The sequence below is a fragment of the Rhizoctonia solani genome, chromosome 4 (genome assembly GCF_016906535.1).
Source record: "Rhizoctonia solani chromosome 4, complete sequence".
Classification (NCBI taxonomy): Eukaryota; Fungi; Basidiomycota; class Agaricomycetes; order Cantharellales; family Ceratobasidiaceae; genus Rhizoctonia; species Rhizoctonia solani.
Window position 1 is genome coordinate 1,887,155 of NC_057373.1, and position 19,855 is coordinate 1,907,009.

The 19,855-nt window shown below is 49.7% G+C and overlaps 7 protein-coding genes and 1 non-coding gene across 8 annotated transcripts; 5 read left to right on the forward strand and 3 right to left on the reverse strand.

The window, feature by feature from the left end:
• Positions 1 to 629: 629 nt before the first annotated feature.
• On the reverse strand, positions 630 to 726 carry RhiXN_12372. Its single transcript has one exon. It is a non-coding gene; the product is annotated as a tRNA-Ser (tRNA).
• A 409-nt stretch (positions 727 to 1,135) lies between these two features.
• RhiXN_00616 (major facilitator superfamily transporter) lies at positions 1,136 to 3,462 on the forward strand (the record flags this gene model as incomplete). Its single annotated transcript, XM_043320435.1, has 13 exons — positions 1,136 to 1,322; positions 1,375 to 1,446; positions 1,503 to 1,578; positions 1,630 to 1,822; positions 1,886 to 2,002; positions 2,074 to 2,161; positions 2,241 to 2,338; positions 2,399 to 2,495; positions 2,576 to 2,659; positions 2,714 to 2,961; positions 3,025 to 3,123; positions 3,183 to 3,355; positions 3,402 to 3,462. 13 exons carry the CDS (start codon positions 1,136 to 1,138, stop codon positions 3,460 to 3,462), a joined length of 1,593 nt encoding a protein of 530 aa, XP_043179447.1.
• Positions 3,463 to 4,083: 621 nt separating this feature from the next.
• On the forward strand, positions 4,084 to 6,066 carry RhiXN_00617 (transcription factor atf1; the record flags this gene model as incomplete). The annotated part of the gene is made up of 6 exons (XM_043320436.1): positions 4,084 to 4,389; positions 4,436 to 4,763; positions 4,814 to 5,019; positions 5,071 to 5,602; positions 5,651 to 5,755; positions 5,825 to 6,066. The coding sequence occupies 6 exons, from the start codon at positions 4,084 to 4,086 to the stop codon at positions 6,064 to 6,066; spliced, it is 1,719 nt and encodes a 572-aa protein (XP_043179448.1).
• Positions 6,067 to 7,131: 1,065 nt separating this feature from the next.
• Positions 7,132 to 8,263, forward strand: RhiXN_00618 (bZIP transcription factor; the record flags this gene model as incomplete). The annotated part of the gene is made up of 5 exons (XM_043320437.1): positions 7,132 to 7,293; positions 7,364 to 7,537; positions 7,623 to 7,699; positions 7,753 to 7,871; positions 7,965 to 8,263. 5 exons carry the CDS (start codon positions 7,132 to 7,134, stop codon positions 8,261 to 8,263), a joined length of 831 nt encoding a protein of 276 aa, XP_043179449.1.
• Positions 8,264 to 8,715: 452 nt separating this feature from the next.
• Positions 8,716 to 9,562, reverse strand: RhiXN_00619 (uncharacterized protein; the record flags this gene model as incomplete). Its single annotated transcript, XM_043320438.1, has 6 exons — positions 8,716 to 8,781; positions 8,834 to 8,962; positions 9,044 to 9,110; positions 9,168 to 9,225; positions 9,287 to 9,345; positions 9,387 to 9,562. The coding sequence occupies 6 exons, from the start codon at positions 9,560 to 9,562 to the stop codon at positions 8,716 to 8,718; spliced, it is 555 nt and encodes a 184-aa protein (XP_043179450.1).
• Positions 9,563 to 12,594: 3,032 nt separating this feature from the next.
• On the forward strand, positions 12,595 to 14,355 carry RhiXN_00620 (ribosomal L22e protein family; the record flags this gene model as incomplete). The annotated part of the gene is made up of 7 exons (XM_043320439.1): positions 12,595 to 12,627; positions 12,679 to 13,066; positions 13,744 to 13,763; positions 13,833 to 14,010; positions 14,070 to 14,172; positions 14,223 to 14,273; positions 14,325 to 14,355. The coding sequence occupies 7 exons, from the start codon at positions 12,595 to 12,597 to the stop codon at positions 14,353 to 14,355; spliced, it is 804 nt and encodes a 267-aa protein (XP_043179451.1).
• A 245-nt stretch (positions 14,356 to 14,600) lies between these two features.
• Positions 14,601 to 16,582, forward strand: RhiXN_00621 (Peptidase family M28 protein; the record flags this gene model as incomplete). The annotated part of the gene is made up of 15 exons (XM_043320440.1): positions 14,601 to 14,810; positions 14,870 to 14,907; positions 14,966 to 15,015; positions 15,069 to 15,176; positions 15,229 to 15,242; positions 15,299 to 15,343; positions 15,397 to 15,480; positions 15,538 to 15,597; positions 15,649 to 15,700; positions 15,757 to 15,854; positions 15,927 to 16,004; positions 16,055 to 16,128; positions 16,183 to 16,269; positions 16,333 to 16,376; positions 16,437 to 16,582. 15 exons carry the CDS (start codon positions 14,601 to 14,603, stop codon positions 16,580 to 16,582), a joined length of 1,188 nt encoding a protein of 395 aa, XP_043179452.1.
• Positions 16,583 to 17,040: 458 nt separating this feature from the next.
• Positions 17,041 to 19,302, reverse strand: RhiXN_00622 (bZIP transcription factor; the record flags this gene model as incomplete). The annotated part of the gene is made up of 9 exons (XM_043320441.1): positions 17,041 to 17,167; positions 17,218 to 17,335; positions 17,388 to 17,447; positions 17,496 to 17,584; positions 17,639 to 18,566; positions 18,626 to 18,691; positions 18,772 to 18,883; positions 18,943 to 19,012; positions 19,067 to 19,302. The coding sequence occupies 9 exons, from the start codon at positions 19,300 to 19,302 to the stop codon at positions 17,041 to 17,043; spliced, it is 1,806 nt and encodes a 601-aa protein (XP_043179453.1).
• Between the last annotated feature and the right edge of the window lie 553 nt (positions 19,303 to 19,855).

A 19,855-nucleotide genomic window follows, 5' to 3' on the forward strand; every position in this document is an offset into this window, starting at 1 on the left:
TAATCTTAGGGGCGATCGACGCAAGCGGATACCTAGAAACTCACAGTTTACAATTTGCAGGAGCGAGGAAGCTGGGCAGTTGTAGCTTGAGAAACTCTCATTGCAGAACGCCACATTTTGGTTTACTTCAGGGCATGGTGTTTTCATCAGAGTTTAAATCTGGGCTGCGTCATGTCCGACTAAAGCCCCTAATTGTAGTGTTCAGTTGCCGACCTTAAACTTAAATCACGAAAACTAGCCGTAGTGCACGCTGCATGGGAAAATGACTAGCCGGTCGAATCTTGTGACCATAAAATCGAACATGCACTGCTTTGTAGAATGTTCAAGGCTAAACGATAGTATGTGTGTCGGCTTTTAGCGCATGTACGCAGATGAGTTTGGTTCTGGTATTCCTTGATTCACGTCTGCAGCTCCGAGGGTATCTTTTGGTCAAACATCCGAACCCTGCTAGTAGGTATTGGGTCATTCGGAGCTTATAGACATATTGTACTCGTACGTTAGATGATTGTTGTCTCAGGACACCGTATGTTAGAAAGGTCAACTAAGTGCAAAATTATGTATACGAAACAAGTAGTTTTTTCGGTACCGCTAGGGAATGCTCACTTGGTCGCCAAGTGCTGCAAAAAGTCCGACAGTTACAGGATTCGAACCTGTGCCCTCGAAGAGGAATTGATAACTTCGAATGAGTATTCGAATCAATCGCAGTAACCACTTTGCTAAACTGTCTGCTTGTCACTTCGACATTGTAAAAATTATAATATAAGTAGCCGGGATACATGTCGCGATAGACGATTTTTAAGAACATGAATATGCGAGCTTTACGTTGTGAACTCGGTCATGCTCATTCAGCCTTTCTCGTAGTCACTTTACTGTCTGAAATGTAGCCTGACTCCAATCTCTCTGAGCTCAACTTGCCGAGCTTTTCTCCAAATGATTTTCTTTGAAATGACAAGGCACATCATGATTATCAGATTAGATCCCCCGTATTCTTGTCAAGCGCAGCCTGGGGAACCTACTCTAATGAGGATATATTTCGAATGCCGAAGAAGAAGAAAAAAAGTGAGAAAAGGAATATAAAAGAATTCGTCAGGAAGTGGGATGGTACTATTCCGGATCCTTCTCACCAATGTCAACCATGTCTGAGAAAGCCGAATTTACCAACAAACTTCCCTATGATGGGCGTTTGGTTGATGGACCTGGCGGCAGCGATGACGACAAGTCTGAGCCATCAGCTCAAGAGAGGGCGCTGGAAGTAGACCCAACTGAAGGCGCGCCCTGGAAATGGAGGATCATCGCTATGGTATTTGCACTCTCATTGGCTGGTATGCCGTTCAACACACTGCGGGTTGGTTTTATCCTGACCGTATCGCCCAGTTGGGAGTAGTTTCTCAGAGGCGACTTTGGGACCACTAAAAAGCACGCTTGTCAAAGAGCTTCATATCACTAGTATGTTATTTTATTAAAGGTTAACCGTCTGGGCTAATTTCTACTCTCGGCGGTAGACGCTCGATATGGTACAATTTCCTCAGCTACGTCAGTCGTAAACATGTTTCTCCCCATTATTGGCGGGTACCTAGTGTACGCAGCTCTGTACCCCATATTTTCAATCTACTCACCATCAATCACCAGGGACTTTTATCCTATCGAATACGGTATGATTTTCTGTGCATTTACAGTGTTTGCCGGGGCGATCGTCTCCGCCGTGGGAGCGCAGCACAACGCGTTTGGCCCAGTCTTAGGCGGACGTCTTCTGATGGGATTCGGGAGCACGGTTATCGAGATTATCCCGCAGAAGATATACTGCCATTGGTTCAAAGGTCGGGTACGTTAGCCCATCCGGCTTGATAAACAAATTATACATATGTAATATTTGATATCGGCATAGGGGTTGGCATTTGTCCTTGGACTCGACGTCAGTTGGGGCAAAGTTGTTGTGCTAGTTGCGAAAGCCACGGCAGTCCCGATGAGTAAAGTTGGGGACGAGTGGGCTTGGGCCTTGTGGGTAGGTTATCAAAAAGTGGCTTCGATTCGCGATTATTGCATTCTGACAAGAGTTTCGGCGTAATAATACAGATCCCGGCCGTGATATGTGGAGTAAATATTATGCTAACGTTTGCATACATGCTGTGGATACGCACGCTTCCCCAAAAGTTCCGCATGTGTAAGTCCGAGGAACTTTGAGAGGTACGATAAGGTACTGAATGGTTTGCGCTTGGGGTGGCGGTGTGGCGGGCGTAAAGTGTCGGCCCAGGAAAGAGCACGGTCACAGTTGCGTCGGCCGAGTCTCAAAGCCGCACGAGAGATTCCGTCCTTTTTCTGGTTCATGTTTTGCACACAGGTGAGAAGCCTAGACTATCCGGTCTTCGTATCTCGAGGCCGATAGCGCATATACCTGTAGATCTGTCAAGCGGGCGTGGTAGGGGGGTTCAACGGTTTGAGCGCCGATATAATCCGTGCGACCAGAGGCACCACCGCACAAGTTGCTGGGTACCAGGGTAAGTAAAATAATAATAATCCTGATTCAGCCTTGTTAGTTGTCCTTATACTGACCTGGCCCCCACCTGGCTGCCTCCAGGCTCGGTCCAGCAGGTCATCCCGATCTTTCTGTCGCCGTTTTTAGGTGCATTTTTCGATCGATATGGTCGCCGCATGTTGTTCAGTAGGTGATCGTGTATATGGGACGGTATATGCCGCTGACTGATACTGATGGCAGTCTCAATCACATCGTGTATCTGGATCATCGTTTTCGCTGTATTGGGATTTTCGACGGTCAACGCCCTATTCCCGATGGTGTTTTCCTCGGTCGCGCTAGGCAAGTTAGAAGCCAGGAGGAAGAGGGGCACCAATATACTGAAACTGAGCGTAATTCCAGCCTTCAATGCTATGCCATTTGTATGTTCCGTACCGATACTAGTCGCCTCGCAAGATCAAATCGGCACGGGTTACGGGCTCTACAAGGCTGTGAGTGGAGCGCAAACTGAAAGTTCTGGGCTTGGAATTGATAAAAACGCGTGTTGGTAACAGTTTAACAACGCAGGATCTGTGATTATCGATGTTGCTGCTGGTGCGATCCAGGACACGACACCAGGAGGCGGGTACAACGGCGTGATTGCGTTTTTCATAGTACGTGACGTGAAAGCGGTGTTAATGCTAGTAGCTCCAAAGCTGAGTGCGTTTGACAGGCGTTGAAGGGCATGGAGGTTTTCTGGGGATCCATTTACGGGGTGCTTGACCGACGTCTGTTGCGTGGGGTGCTGAGCATGAGTGAAAAAGAGCGAGTCGAGACGGAGAAGAGGATTGATTTGAGTGCGGAACCTGGGCGTCGAGCTATCAAAGCCTGGACCTATGGTGGATGGTGAGTTTCGGAAGTATCTAGTCGACTGTTGCTTACTTGGTGATAGGACGTTCCTGGGCGCTTGTATCACAATTGCGCTGGTTCTGTTTATTAAATATTCTATTTGAGCTACGGGGATAAAGAGATTATTCGAGGACACCGCAATGAGTTGCGACGCTGGAATCCACGTCATAGGAACTCAATTTAAGCTCAAAGTGAATACAAATGGGTATGGCCAAAGGGGGATCGACGCGCGATGTGTATTCGCAGACACGTGTTCGAATGTAAGTTTGAACGGCGGCCGCAGCTCATCCGTGCGAGCCGTACTGGAGGCAGGATTGGACAGAGGGCGCATATAATCAAGGCGGAATGTGGAGCGTCACTACGGTGACATCTCAGTTTGTCTCACGTAACTGCCGACCGGGAAATGTGCGGGGTCGAGACTCTGATCCCTTAAAATTTGACATCATCCGTATCATCGCTCACTGCGAGGGGAAAAAGAGGATTAAATATTAGAATAAAATACAAGTCAAGGGGATAGGATTGAGTATGTGTGATTGACGGATGCGGGTGTGTGTGGAATAAGATCTAATTTGACGCGCACAAGGCGGGAAAAATTGGAATGAAGCGGGGGAGCGGGGACATGTGACAGCCCTGTGATATGGCGTATGTTTGTTTGCGTCACTGAGCTTTGATAAAAAGCCGGGAACAAACGACGTCACTCCCTGACGTCGTCCGTCTTCAACGCAATGCCTACCAAGTCGAACGCAATCAACGCTTCTAAGCAGAGTCCCCCGCCGAGCGAGGAGCGACCATCTCGAGCATCGTCGTCGACCGATCTCTCGTCGCTGCCTTCTCCGCCCCAACACCGCTCCTCTTCTCCCGCCCAGCGCCCAGTGTCCCCGACCGATCCCACCAAAAAGGCCTCCAAGGACCAGGCCCCTGCCCCATCCCGCCCTGGTGCACGTCCTGTTGCTCGCAACAACTTCGATCTCGAGCCCAATCCCTTTGAGCAGTCTTTTTCACGCGGCTCGGGCACATCCATACACACCCTTGTAAGTCTAACTGCCCGACCCCGACTCGATCTTATCTCTTCTCCAGACCAACGGTGCCCGTTCCCCAGGCTCGACCCGCCGCACATCACCTGGTGCTACGCTGCCCCCACCCGTTGGAAATGGCCCAGAGACGCCCAAGCCAGTCCTTCCCCCACTCGCCTCGCTCTCCTCGCCCGGCGGTCCCAATGCGTTTGGCCACTGGGGGCTAGGCAGCGGCGGTCTCTCTGGTAGCCTACGCAGTGGGCCCCTCTCCCCTGCCCTTCTCAACGGCCCAAAAGACCAGGCCGGCAGACCCAATGGCACCGGTGTCGGCGGCTGGGACCCCTCCCACCCTGCCTTCCGTACCGGCCTCACCCCAGACGTTGGCCGCACGGGTCCGTACTCTTACTCGCCATTTTACACTCGCTTACTAAACCTTACGTAGGTCTCACCCCCTTGGTCGGTGGTCCCGTCTCTTTCCCCCCGCCCTCACCCAATACCGCCGCCTTTCTCGCCATGGTCACAAACCACACCTCTGGTGTATCTGGAGCCATGACCGTCGGCGGTGCGCTTACAGGTGACATGGTCCCCGGCTCCAGTGCCACGATTACACCCGGAACTCTCACCGCTCTTGTCAATAGCATGTCTCAGGTACGCAAAATCCCTCTTCATATGCGCTCCTCTTCTTACACATGAGTCTAGACCAACACCAACCAAAACCAGCCTCACCCCTTGTCCATGTCTCATCTTCCCGGCAGATTTGGTCAAAACAACAATCAACAAAATGAGCAGCGCACCCAGGGCCAGTTCCCACCCAACTCGTATCAGAACAACACCGATCCTTACCATGGTGCTGCTCAAAACGCCGCCGCTGCCGCAGCCAATGGCCTGTTCTTGCTCAGCCAGGCCCATCAGGAACTCACGAAACGAGAAGAGGCCGCACAAGCTGCCAGTCAACCTGCCGGCTCCAAGCGCAATAACAGCATATCTGGACACAACAAGCGCAAGTCGACCGACAGTGGCCCATCCAAGCCTGTCGCCAAGAAGACCCGGTCCATGCGATCCAAGCGAGGCCGCCAGAGCGATGATGACGGCGATGGCAGTGATGACGACGACATGTCAGACATGGAAGGAGAATCCTATGAACCCGAAAGTAGCAAACCCACCAACAAGCCGAAGAAGGCTGAGACAGAAGAGGAGAAGCGAAAGAACTTCCTTGAACGCAATCGACAAGGTATGTGTCAACTGTATGCACTCTGCACACACCCTCACTTTTCTTCAGCCGCTCTCAAATGCCGCCAGCGCAAAAAGGCATGGCTCACTCAACTTCAGGCCAAAGTCGAATATCTGACGGCCGAAAACGACCGGCTCACATCCACACTGACAGGTAAGTTTGCATATTGATGCTCCACAGTGATTCCGTACCGCTTCCGTGCTCACTAACCCTGATTGATAGGCATGCGGGATGAAGTCACACGGCTATCGGCCATCGTGGTCGCGCATCGGGATTGTGGGCTAGGGGGCGTTGCCTTGGGCACTCAGCTAGCACATGGAGCAACCAGTAGTATAAACAATGGCCAACCCGGAGCACCCGTCAGCATCCCCGTGAGCGTTGCCCAGACGGGTGCTAGCAGCGTAGCGTCCGTCCCGGTGGGCGCTGTCGGGGGTGCCAGAACCCGTTCTGGATATGGATACTAATCTTATCCGGACTTTCCGCTGCCCGTGACCGCTGCCTCGATGCCCCAGATTTACTCAGACGATGTTCGGATCGCTCAAGCTGCAGGTCTCAGAACTTGGATGCATCATCGCCTGCCTTGTCTGTGTTTCCAGGCATTCATCTATGACGTCCATTGTACTTTTAGCTCTATGCGTGTGTGATCGTGCCCAGGCTCATGCGTACCCCTCGTTTCTCCACGATTTTCGTCTTTTGTTTCGTCCCCTGGTGTCTCGTCATTTTACGGAGAGGAGCTACAGTAGATTATATGATACACGACGTGGTATACTATTGTACACTTTCTGCTACTTATTCAGATGTTTTTACCTATGTGTTCGATGTTTACTATGGCTTGAATGAATTCACGATTGACTTGCGCACTTGTTTTAAACTTCCGCTGTGAATAAACTTTGACACTTTCATTCCCTCATGATCACCGCTCATGCGGGGGAATTTCCCGGCGGCAACTACGTAATAGTATGGGGGGATTGTTGAAACACGAGGCAATGCCTGCTATATACTTGTGAAGCGAGCCCGATTATCAGTTATACATTCACCTCAAAGGCGTGAATTGATGTGTGGCCCGTCGACGGACCCGGATCGGATCGCTCTTCCGACTCGGAAGCTACTACGAATACCAGGTGATATAATCAGCGGTTTTAATGAAAGCGACATCCTGAAAATCTTATTCTATTCACACCAAATAAAGTGTGTACAGTACAAGGGGCCTTGTGCCTAGTACCCAGTTTCTTCATCCAATACGTCGATCTTCCAGACTGCACGTCACATGACAGGTTTTGGTCATACACATTCATTTCACCAATATTAATATACCGCATACAGGAAAACAAATTATGCTGAGTTGCGATGTACTTACCTCATTACTAACTCATCCGGTCCCGCAAGCACCTCATAGCCGCAGGACCTAAAATAGGCCTGATAAAGGTCAATTCCCCTTGGCTTAAGCGTACCTGAACTCGACGATCATCGGCCTTGTCCCATTTGTTCCTACCGATTCGATAGCTGCTCGCTCCTTGTGATAAAAAACCATGTCGAGCTCGAAACTCTCACAAGGACTGCGACACCTGCTCACCCTTCGAGGTGCATCCGCCGTTCCAGCTCCGGCTGCGCACATCCTCGATCAGACCTTTACCTCTACGCGCAACACCGCCAAGACTCCAGGTCGTGTGAATGCATGGTTGGCTATCGCGGTGAGTTACATTCATAGCGCTGGGGCCACGTGAACCCGACGACTAACAAATAGGGGAATGGGGAGATCAGACAGGCACACTCCTCACAGTCAATTCTCCCGATTCGATAGGACATTTATACAAATTCGCCACTCGAGACGATGGTGCATCCCAGCAGCTCAAAGAGCTCAAAGACCGAGTGGCGGCAGCAGCGCTGATGCGCGAGGCAGGCGTCAAGTGTGGAGTGTTTGTAGGGGTACCCAAGGTGCGCTATTGTTTTTTTTCTCTTCCCCGAGGTTTCTTTTTCTTATGGGCGGATGTCCCGTGGGTTATGTCATGCAACATGTTAGACCATAAATGGTCTTGCCGGGTTGTACCAGGCCCTAGAGGATGATGTAAAGGCAGCTCTTCCGAAGGAGAATCCAAGGTCGGTCTGTGAACGAGGAGAGAAAGCCGTGTTTGGACTGATTAGCAAAACAGAAACCAGGCTAGCACCGTAACGAACCAAGAAAACGGACTCAAGCTCTTCAAGTCCGTGTACGACCCGCATACCGATAAGCTTCTATCTAAACTGCAGAGCTACCATCCAGATTTTGCCGGTAATCCCGATTTTCTTGTTCCTTCCTTTGTTACGGGGCTCTAATTAGTGTTTCTTCCCTTGCGCACCGCGGGGTGGGTGGGGGGTTGATCAGGATGGATCGTGGAGCACGAGTATGGCGCGCTGCTTTCAAACGTACCAGGCCATAACCATCTGTCGCGCACGCTCACCTCGGCGGTGGCGGTCGCCAGCTTGCGCGCTTCGGGGGGCGTTGGACCGCAATTAGTCTCGCACGTGTATGGGCTTCTCAAAGCGCGTGGATTCGATCCAGAGTCTGAAACCGACGATGATCGGTGGCTTGCCAGCGAGCAAGGGGCCGAATGGGTGATTGCGCTGGCCGATGCTATCTCTGATGCGGTGGTAGGAATACATCTTGAGCGTGCCAGGCTCTAGTGCTGTTGGGTCGTATATCAATAAACATGTAGATTGTGCTTTCTTTGATCCGTTCTAGCGTGGCCTAAATCGGAAATCTGACACTAGGCATCCTCCCCTTCGCGACCACTTGTTGGCAACCAGATGGTTTAGAGCTCACCTTCGACGTACTGCCACAAATGACAGGACCAGACTATCGTCACTTGCTTTCCATTGTCCAGGGTGATGATCGCCAGTGATCGGTGTCTTGAACTAGATTTAATTTGGGCCAGTTGATGACGACACGGACTTAGGCACCGATTGGCTTCAGTGGGGAAGGAATAAGATACTTGTTCTTCATTGAACACAATCCTAGAATATAGTACAGGGCTAAGTATCAAGCCAAACTTTTTACAGGGTTCAAGGGAAACCAGACACCGCTATACTTTAATGGATAGAAAAAAAAAATATAGACCCAAGCCCGAGCTTTTTTTTTAGAGATTGTACATGGATACGAGGCGGTATAAAAGTGCCGTCACGCATACCATATCCATAAGTGGCTGCCAAGAACAGTTAGATATACCAATTTGAAGTTCACGCAAGAAGACTTACTGGATGGAGGACGGTCCCAGCGCCAGCACCCGTGAGAAAGTGCATTTCACCGTATACTTCACCAACGTTGAATCGTTTGACCGGAGTCGGTCGATAGAACGCGATTACATTCCCGCGCGAATCTTTTAACTAGATGATGATACGCGTTCATCAGGATATAAGTGGTAGCTCTTTGTGGCGCGTTGGCCCGAAATAGAAATCATCACTCACCAGAAGATCCTGGCTATCGTGGCTTGGGGACCATTGGTATGGGTAGCCATCGGGGCCGTTAAAAGTGCTGAGTACGATTCAGATGAGCGTGCGGACATGATGGAATTTTTCGATTGTAACTAACCGACTTCCAAAGGTACTATCGGGGCGAACGAGATCAGCCATAGGCACGATCTGGCGACCTGTTTGACGCGCACAAACTGAGTAAAAATCTCAAAGTTTCACGGGACTAGCAAAACTCACCAATCACAGCGCGACCAAGTCCACCGTTGGATGCCCTGATGCCCAAAGTAGGGTATATGCTTGAGCAAGTGAGATGAAACGAAGCACAGAATCAACGTACCATTCCAGTTTGGCCACACGGTCTTCCCTGCCTTGGCGAATGGCTCTATGCAGGGTAGTGACCATACGGCCGAGTGTGTTTTCTGTGGTGAAACGGTAGAGCACGCCCCAGTGAGTAGTAAAGAGACTCGATTCGCGGGGGTCCTGGGAGGTCCACGAGAGAACTTGAGACTCCATGGTATGAGATGAATGTAGTAAGGGCGGAGTGCAAGGGTGGATGATAGGGTTGAAACTTGTCGCTGGGCGCGGTAAGAGGAGGATCTGTTCGAGTGCTGGGTTGCAATGGAGGTGGGAAGCACCTCAACACGAGTTTTATACCTCGAGGCAGGGCCAAACTGAAGGCGCATGGCGCGGGATAGAAGGAGAAAAAGCAAGTAAATCGGAGGACATGCGCTCGGTCACCATGTCAGCGGAGCAGCCGTGCCGCATGATAGGAAGATCTGCTAGGTGCGTTGCTTGGATGGGTGAAAGGATCTGAAGTCCACCTAGACTCGAGCAGCGATCTTGGCTATTGGACCGAGAAACTACTACGTGCTTCCGGGCGAGGCGAGATGAACAGGATTCACGGTAACTGACACATGCATGGCACTAAAGCGCGCGATCGAAGCCGGTACGAAATGACAAGGCAAACATGCGCATGAACCAAAACACGCGAAGTGTAATCCATTTCTGGGTACGAAATAAGGGAGGGAGCAGTCGACCTGACGACCGCTCAAACGAAAGCCGCCGAGGCCCTGACTGAATACCTGCTGGTGGCCACAAAGATCGCCACCAAGGGGTGACGATCGACCAGAGTTCTCCTCCAGAGTTCCCAGATGAAGACTGGCAACGAACACTGAAATGAATAACAACGAAATGGGCAGAATTTGTGGATAAAGGAGTCTGCGAAGACACAATACGAAGCTGCTGGCATCATGCGACGGCGCTGCCCGGGCGGCCTGGCCAAAGACTGGCGGGACGACCCACAGGGACCGTGCCGCGGGGAAATGAACCCTTAAGGGCATTGCCAAATCAGACACAAGTGGTCCTGTGCAGTGGATCGGAGCCGGCGCTTAGCTCCCAACACCCAAACATCCGCGACGATTTGCCAGATGCGGCAAGGAGCGCCCCCACCACCGACACGACAAACGTTCGCCGCTCGGACAAAGGACAGAACATTGGAACTTTTCCCATGAGCGCACGAAGTTGGTGCTATGTTGTCCGTTGGCTCTCGTTCACATCTAAGCGCCTCAGCAACCGCTAGCCCTCCTCGTTCCACTTTCTGCTTGCTTTCTTGTTGCCAGTTCTTGGTCCACTTGGATTGCTGTGCTCTTGCAATCAATGCATGCATCTACGGGTTCTTGTTTTTGCGTAGTCATACAACATGTTCTTGGTCTCAAGTTTTCACACCGCTCCACATTGTTGTAGTTGCCTAACATTCTCCGAGCGCGTTGTTAGCTTTTTTTCGGTCTGCTGATACTTTGCCGAGTACCGACATGCGCCTTGAGCTACCCCAAATACGCCTCGCAGATCAGGCGTGTCTCCAGAAGCGGGCGCATGTCGTTTTGACGGTCCGCACTCTGCAATCGCATCAGCCCCTCACATAGGTTCTACCGCCAAATCCCCTCGCCGCTTCCGGCTTGCGTATCTGCTAGTAACCAATCGTTTGGAAGCTTCCCATCTCCACAAGTTGTTTAGATGCTTAGCTTTCTCTTGACGCTTGACTCCTGCCATGCGTAGCCTAAGAAATTACTGCAGTGCCCCCTCCTCTCACCGCATGTCTAACACATGCCCTTCCTAACACTATGCTTTGCACTATTCCTGGATTATCCGCCATCGTTTGCCGGGACGTGGGTCGGTTTGGCGGGACCTGCCCCACAAATTCATCGCATATCGTGATTTGGGCATTTGGCTTCATTAAACTCACTCCCGGGTTACGGACAACTGAAACTCCGCCCTCTCCTTCGTGGCCGTCCGAGCCATCTGGTAGGGTTAATCATGCGAAGCTGTATTGTTTGGGAAGCCATAGCCATATCGGTTTTCTAACGCATGGCTGTTCCCATAACTTGGGATTATGCGTGACTTATTCGTCCTGCCTAGCACCACTAGTTCCTTCTCTGGGATTGCCACTACCAACTCGGCGGCTAAGGAATTACAGTAACTGGCACCCGAAGGAGCGTACCTGGCCCCGTCCGAGTACGTCACCATTCGAGTCGGGCAAGCCACCAAGTTCAACGGCTCTTTTTCCTTTATCACTTTCCCTATCATCATCCCAGCCGACTTTTCTATATCCAACACGTGCAGTGTGTCTCCTCTATCTCAGGCCGCGTTTTGGGGAGTGTACAGCGCAGTGTCAGCTGACTGTATACAGTTATCCTCTCTTGCTGCGTGTCCAGGCCTGGACCTTGCTTCTGAATAGCCGGTCATGCCCTTTACCGTGATTTCCCTTCTCTCCACGCTTTACGCACGCCGTCCCTCTCCACGATACTATTTCACTTTTACGAAAACCTCCGGCTGCAACATCTCTCCGGATGTTATATCAGCACCATTGGTCTAGGAGTGAGGTCGATCAACATCGATCTTATGAGGAAGTACAGCAATATCGAGTCACCACGTTCACTACTGGAACATGCACACACACACGCGTAGCTTGAGAAGGTCCATAATTATATTACTAGGTTATCATCTCACTGGTGAGGACAGGAATCAATGCAAATGAAACTTAAATGACTCCCAATACTTTTTGTTTACCTTTGAGCTTAACTGAACCTGTCTTCGACTCATCCACCTGAGAATTGCGCGAGGCTTTCATCAAGCAGTACGGAATAACCCTGTTTTTGTTGAGTCTGAAAATTTGTGCTCAGTTTGCGTTCTCTCGGATCCTGGATTTTTCAAGTACCGCATTGGATATTAGAGTGATAGATCCTGAGCCAGCCAATCAAAATCCATTGATCCAAGTACACCAAGTATTTTCGATCAGATGTAGTATACAGCACAAATACGATTAGTGTTTCTCATACGGATTTTCAAGGGTCAACTAAGCTATTGCTAACGCTTAGTAAACGGGCGCAACTAAGCGGACCGTGCGCACAACCTGGATTATTGATATGTGACGATGTATGATACTGCATGCACGTTGGCCAAATGAATTACGGTAGGACGGTTTGTGCTTTGTGTGCATGATATCACGTGATCGACTGGGCAACTAATCCTTCCCATTCATCCAAAATATGTCTAAACCTGCTGTTGCTGCGCAGATTGTGGTATGATTTACGTATCAATTTATAATATGAAACTTAGAGAGACTATTATAGCGCTTGCTTGTACCAGCCGGAAAGGCTGCTCCAACCCCGCCTGTCGGGCCTGCACTCGGTGCGCGTGGTGTCAAGTCGATGGATTTTTGCAAAGAATTCAACGCACGAACAGCTCATATGGAGCCCGGGATCCCCACTCCAACATTGATTACGGTCCAACCAGACCGTACTTTTACGTTCGTTACCAAGACCCCACCCACTTCGTATTTTTTGAAGAAAGCTGCAGGAATCGAAAAAGGGACGGCAAGGCCAGGGCATGATTGGGTTGGGACCTTGACATTGAAGCACATCTATGAGATTGCCAAGATTAAGGCAACCGATGAGCACATGAAACACATCGGACTAGAGGGTATCGCCAAATCTATAGTTGGGAGCGCACGCACGCTTGGTATTAAAATTGTACCATGAATTCACTAAGCGGATGGTTCTATACCCAATAATTGTGTACTGCTACTGATTTTCCTAACACGAGGGTCAGGAGCACATGGATTTACTCGCATTCATATTTTTTATCGTTTTCCCAAACTGGCGATCCTGTTGTGTTAGTTGACTAATTTCGGCTTAATTTTAGTAGTAAGAACCTTCCTCGCTTGATGTCACGTGTATTGGGTGTTGAACCAAGCGAAGCAGCATAAGAAGCCATGCGCCAGTATTAATTACATCGGGATTACCCATATTAATACCTCGTGTCGCATCGCTAGGAAATTGAAGGGGACGGAAATTAATTTAAAAAGATGGCTCTTTCAAGAACCCTGACTCAATGCCATGCTTGTTAGGCTATCTGTCTGATGAACGGACGACCCGGCCCCGCGTCACACGACTATCCCTTGATAATATTGATAGGATCTTACAGCATGTAGCTGATTACTATATGAAGCTTTGGGCTCCGACTCGAAACTAGCTTAGAGTATAGGGGATGGATACATAATAGTACTGACCTTAATTTACTTTGTATAATCCGCCGAATATAATTTCAAATATCCGGACATGTACAGAACCATAGGACCAAGCCACTCAAAGCTGGTTTACATCCGCTGTTGACGCATTCAATTCACTAACCTCAAGACACCACCGATATCACCATGGTTCGCGATAATATTGCTTTGCTGAGACCTCTTCTCAGTAGGCTAACCCCTATACTTTGTTCTGCATAGGCTCCCAAGTCGAAGGCATCTGCCGCCGGCGTAAAGCACAAATTTTTTGTTGATTACTCTCGCCCTGCTGGCGACGGTGTATTTGACGCTGCTGCATTCGAGGACTATCTCCGTGGTCGTATCAAGCTCGAGGGAAAAACTGGCCAACTTGGTGATAAGGTCAAGATCACTCGTGACTGTATGTGATTTCCCTTGTAGTATTCACTAATGGCCACCTTACGGTCGAGTTTTTAATAGCCAAGAAGCTCACTATTGCATCGACCGTTCCTTTCTCCAAGCGTTATGTCAAGTATTTGACACAGAAATTCTTGAAGAAGAATTCGCTCCGTGACTGGATCAGGTATGTTTTCTCGAACAATTACAAGTTACTTCCGACCCACATATCGTCAGGGTTGTCGCTACTTCTAAGGATGGTTATGAGCTTCGCTTCTACAAGATCGAGTAAGTCTATCAAACGTTCCAATGCTAACAGTTTCTAACCAATTAATATAGCGGTCTTGGTGATGAAGACGAAGATGCATGATGTGTATATATTATGACAGTGGTGTCGTCTTGAAGTTAAAATGTATTCATTTGGCGGTCCCTCGTTATATACCATCCTATCATCGATATATACCCTATTTTCGTTTCGACGAAACCATTTCGGCCGTTTATACATTAAGTGTCACGTGTCAAACGCCCGGCGCCTGAGCTGTGAATCCTGTACTTATACCAGTTTGAAGTGTCCTCTGCGTGACTATCAACGTCAACTAGCATCAACCGTTCATAATGTTATTGTCCGCTCTCTTGTGCAGCTCTATCGCTCTTTCTTCTGCTTCGCCGCTCCGCACAGCGGTGGATAATCAGGTTACGTTTGGGCTGGGTGCTCCAGAGTCCTCCATCAAGGTCCCCAGTGGCTTCAACATCGATCTTGAGTCTAAGCGTTTGGTCCAATTTAGTGATGAGGAGGAGCCGGTGTTGGTGTCAGAGCTGGAAAAGGTATGCATCAGTCTATACGTAGAAGAACGCAATCTCAATCTCTCCCTTGTTACGGCTAGATCGTTGCCAAGGCTGCTGGCAGGAAGTTCTTCGATATGTATGTTTTCTTTTAGGGAGCCACTGATGACATAAAATAAACGTGATTGTACTCATAGCACGGACCACCCGGAATCTGCCTTCTCGCCTGTTCGCGTGTTCAAACACAGTATGTCAACAATTGATCTAGATACTCACGTGGGCTGACGGGTTGGTTAACAGACTACGGGTCTCCGAATGCCACGGAGCTCGTGAAGCCGGTACTCAAAACTCTTAGTACCGATGGTCCCAAGGCAAACTTGGAGAAATTCACTAGCTTTAGGACCCGATGTACGTATTGCCACAATATAACATTATTGCATGTGCTGACCAGTAGTCCCAGACTATCGCAGTGAGGTAGGGCAAGTCTTGAGTCGGAGGTAGAAACCGATTGATCTGTATTTTTTGGGTAGACTGGCAAGCAGTCTCAGCAGTGGCTCAAGTCCAAGATCTCTGAAGTGAGTGCAGATGCTACTCCAATAATACGGCCATTTAACGTTATTTTACACAGACCACGGATAAGTTCGCATCTTCCAAGTTGCAAACCCTGATCAGTATTTCCGAATTCCCTCACTCTTGGGGACAGAATAGCATCGTGAGTCAGCATGAATACGAGAGGTTGTCGGATCGTTGACGCTCAATACCCGTGTAGATCTTGAGAATAAAGGGATCTGATCCTAGTGCTGGAACTGTGATCATCAGTGCCCACCAAGTACGCCAGATCGACTTCAAATTAACCACAAACGTTGACCCACTAATATAGGATTCTACTAATATGTGGCCATTCTTGCCTGCACCCGGAGCCGATGATGATGGTGTGCATTTTAATTACCAATGCGTTATGTGTTGGATACTTACTCATTGGCTATAGGATCGGGTACGGTGACGATCTTGGAGGCGTACCGGGCTTTGATTGCCGCCGACTTCACTCCTGTCCATGACGTCGAATTTCACTGGTATTCCGCCGAGGTGAGTTCATCGAACCGATCGTATGGCGCATGATATACTCACATCAACCACTTGCGCTTCCGTGTGGCACAGGAAGGAGGCCTACTGGGCTCGCAGGCGGTCGCTAAGCATTATCATGACCATAGCGCGAACATTAAGGCACAGATTCAGGTATGGCCCCCCAAGTCTCGCTCAATTCAATTTCTAATTCCAGTGTATAGTTCGATATGACAGCTTGGGTCCAGCGTGGCTCTCGCGAAGAAGTCGGGATTATCACAGACTTTGTTGACCCCGAGTATGTCCATTACTAGCTGTATCCACCCCTGCTTACCTTGCCTTAATCTTCTAGTCTTACTTCGTATGTTACCAAGCTCGTGGAGACATACCTCTCTATTCCTCCCGCTCATACCAAATGCGGCTATGCATGCTCCGACCAGTAAGTACCTTGTGAGAACAAGAGTAGCATGAACAATTCCCCTGAAAGACTGTAATGTTCTAGCGCATCTTGGACCAAGTATGGGTATCCTTCTGCCTTCTCGATAGGTTCGTTCTATCCAATGCTTGCTTTCCCTCGAGAGATTGCTCACTCTTGTTCCATTACAGAGAGTTCATTTGAAACCACCAACCACAACATCCATTCAGCGAACGACCGCATCGACTACAGTTCCGAGTTTAGCTTTGATCACGCCCTCGAGTTCTCGAAACTCGCTGTCGCATTCGCTATCGAACTTGGTGGATGGCAGAACTAAGTCCGCGCCCGGCACTGGTCGCTGAACGCCTATTTCATACCTGCTCCACGTCTTGTTTACGATCATGTAATGTTTTGAGAATACGAACCAAACGATGGGTTTGCGCATAATTGATATTCTGAGTTACAAGCATTGTTCACACGAGGCATAAATTTCAAAAGGTCGCGAACCCAAAAAACAAAGTGAACCGTTGATCCTGAAAAGACGCAGAGAATACTCGACATAACACATTGAAAAGAAAAACGAGGAAACAAACATAACATAGGGTGTGTTGTAAATATAAGCCCCGCGGACGGCCATCGATGCCTGAATCAACGCTAAAGGGCGCGAATCTAATGTAGAAAGTAAAGTTTAAAGAAGTGCCACGGGCGTTGGTTATTGGGTCGTGACGGAATAAAGGGCCAGAAATGCTTGTGAAATCGTTAAAAAAAAGAACAGTCCATGGAGGGAAGAATGTTTCATTTGTTGGGCTCGGAATATTCCGACGTTGGGGGTTGGATGTCCTGCATGGTGAGTTCGCGCTCCCCCCGCTTGCGTCTCCAAGGGTTGATCGACTCATTCAAGATGGTCTCGTCAACAAGGAAACTAATGATACCGGTTAGTTTCGTTTAGTTGAACTGGGGAATATGACATACTGATACCGCTTTAACCAGTTGAGACCAATCTCCCAGTTTGCGTGTGCAAGAACGTCGTCGCCATGTATGATTACCGCGCGCATCAGGTCGGCGAAACACTCGGCCAAGTCGAACCGACCTGGAATCCGCCGTGAATAAGAGATCATGAATACAACCAATCAATGACATACCTGAGAGCAAAATCGCACGGTCTCGCATCGGGGGGAAAATAAGCCCATCAATAACACCGCCTAACAGCAGTCAGAATTCATGTTGTATAACAAAATATTTGTACTCACTATGCTGCACAGTCCTTTGGGTGAGAGTCGGTCGCAAGGAAGGAGGGAGATGATAATTTTCACTTCGGCGATAGTTATCAATATGGTACCTATTCACACCTTTTAGTACATCGCGCTTGTCCATAGGAGCATTATGCACTCACTTGATTAATGCGCCGGCCTCTCTCAGCTGTGGATCAGCTTCACCGAAATCATCTGCCACAGGAGGTGGAGGATTTAATGTCTGAGAGTCGGCCCCACCCGTGCCACTCGCACCGCCAGGATGGAGCGTGTAGTACATTGACGATGGAGGGCCACCTGCAGACATCGGGCGCCCAGCGCCCACACTTGTAGTTGGACCGTACGCTGCAAGTTGAGGGGGTACACCATATGCGGTCGCAGGTGGCTGGAAAAGTGAACCTGCTTGTCCTGATCCGCCAATGTTTACGCCTACGCCCACACCAATGCCTACAGAGAGTCCGCCAGATCCCACATCGAGTGGAGGCGGGCCGAGCGTCGAGATGGAAGGGAGCGGAGGAATAATGTCAGCACCGTGAGTGGTGTCTATAGAAGGCCTAACTCGCGTACGCGTGGACGACATCTGTGGGGAGATGGCCGAGAAGGATGACATGCTTCCTCCTCCCGGACTTGGGTTTATCCCACCAGTCCCTCCTGGTGCAGTGGTTGGTGAATGTCTGTTTGTCGTCTGAGTTGGTCCAGGGTATGTAGTGTTTCCACTTGCGAAACTTGAGGAAAAGCTGTCGGTGAACGAGGTTGGGTTGGTGGTTCCGCTCGAAGTTGACGGAGGACGCTCCAAGTCTTTGCGCGATCGTGCGTTCGGGTTAGACTGAGGAATAGTGAGACCGGTCCTGCCCCAGTCAATATCGAGCCCGTCTAGGTGAGGCCGAGGCAGTGAGATATCAGAGGGGACTTTATCACTGTCGCTTGCTCCTAGAGGACTAGGGCCAAATGGTGCGTCAAGTTCAGAGTCCTTACGAGTGCTGCGTCGACGCTTTCGTGAACCGGAGGGATCGTCGAGATCATCGTCCGCGTGTTCGCTGCCAACCATTCCAGACCCTTGAGCTCCCGTTGCTCGAGCACGCTTGCGCGCAAGCCAACCCTCATATGCAGTATCGGTCTCCCACGCTCACAAAACTCCCGAAATTTGTTTGGATCCCAACCGGTACGTGGTTTCAAAGTTCCACCCAGACCTTCGCCTATAGAGCTGTGAGCATGAATTTCAAGCGGACGGAAGGTTGATTCCATACCGACAAAGCCAGCAATATCCCTCAGCAACCCCGCAGAGCAGTATTCTCGTCCATAAGATCACGAATAACATCTCGGAGTTGGGCATAGGCCTCATCTTGTCCCTCAGACAAAATCTCCACTCGAGCCTCGAGATCTCGTATCTGTCGAATCAGGTCTGGTGAGTGGGAACGCCCCAAGCCATGTGTAGAAAACGACTAACACGCTGCTGTTTGCGGAGCCGAAATTCACGCTGTGCAATTCGATTTTGGTCTCTCCGAGCGGCCTGAGAGCTAGAGAGAAGAACCGACTCAGTAGACTGAAGTGCTTCATGGGTAGATACCCACTTGGTTGTGGACTTCTTGCGACCCGATTTATTGGCACCTGACTTGCTACCACTCCCAGCACCGCTCCCATCGAGATGGTCATCGGCAGCCGAGGGAACAGGAGACAAAGCCTCATCACCATCGTCAAAATCGGCCTGATGGTAATATGAAGGTATTGAGTTCGGGTTAAAAGCGGTAGGAAACGATAGTAATGAAGATGAGGGAAAGGATTTTGGAGAAAATGGATCAAAGCTCATTACGAGATGATGTGTATATAAAAAGAGTGTCCCAGAGAAAGATCAGATTCAGACAACCAGAGAGAAGATGATGGTGGCATAAAATTAAGTGGGATGCATGTCTGAACTTGAAAGCGGGACGATACGAGTGTGTTGAGAGGGTAGAGGTAGTATATGAATGCTTACCTCTGGGTGAGTAGATGACTCCCGAGCCTGACTAGAAGGATTTTGGTTCATGGAGTTGATTCAACGTGGAGGGGAAGTACACGGGATAGTGGAGCTGTTATAGAGATAGGCTGTGAAGGAGGAAGCATTTGCCCAGTGTTGGCGGAAACGGTGGACTTACACTTCGCCCCGGGCACACTGCGATCGGATTGGCTTTCACCACCCGTCGCTGACCAAATGTTGCTGACGCGTTTGTTATTGTATTCTATTCCAGGCGCCAAACTAACCAGACTCCACCAACACTCTCCACTATTGAAATTTTGAATCGATCCGCAGAGGACAGGTGAAATTCGCTACATGTCATGTTGCCGCCGGTACAGCAACAGGGTTTCGTGACGTCCTTACAATA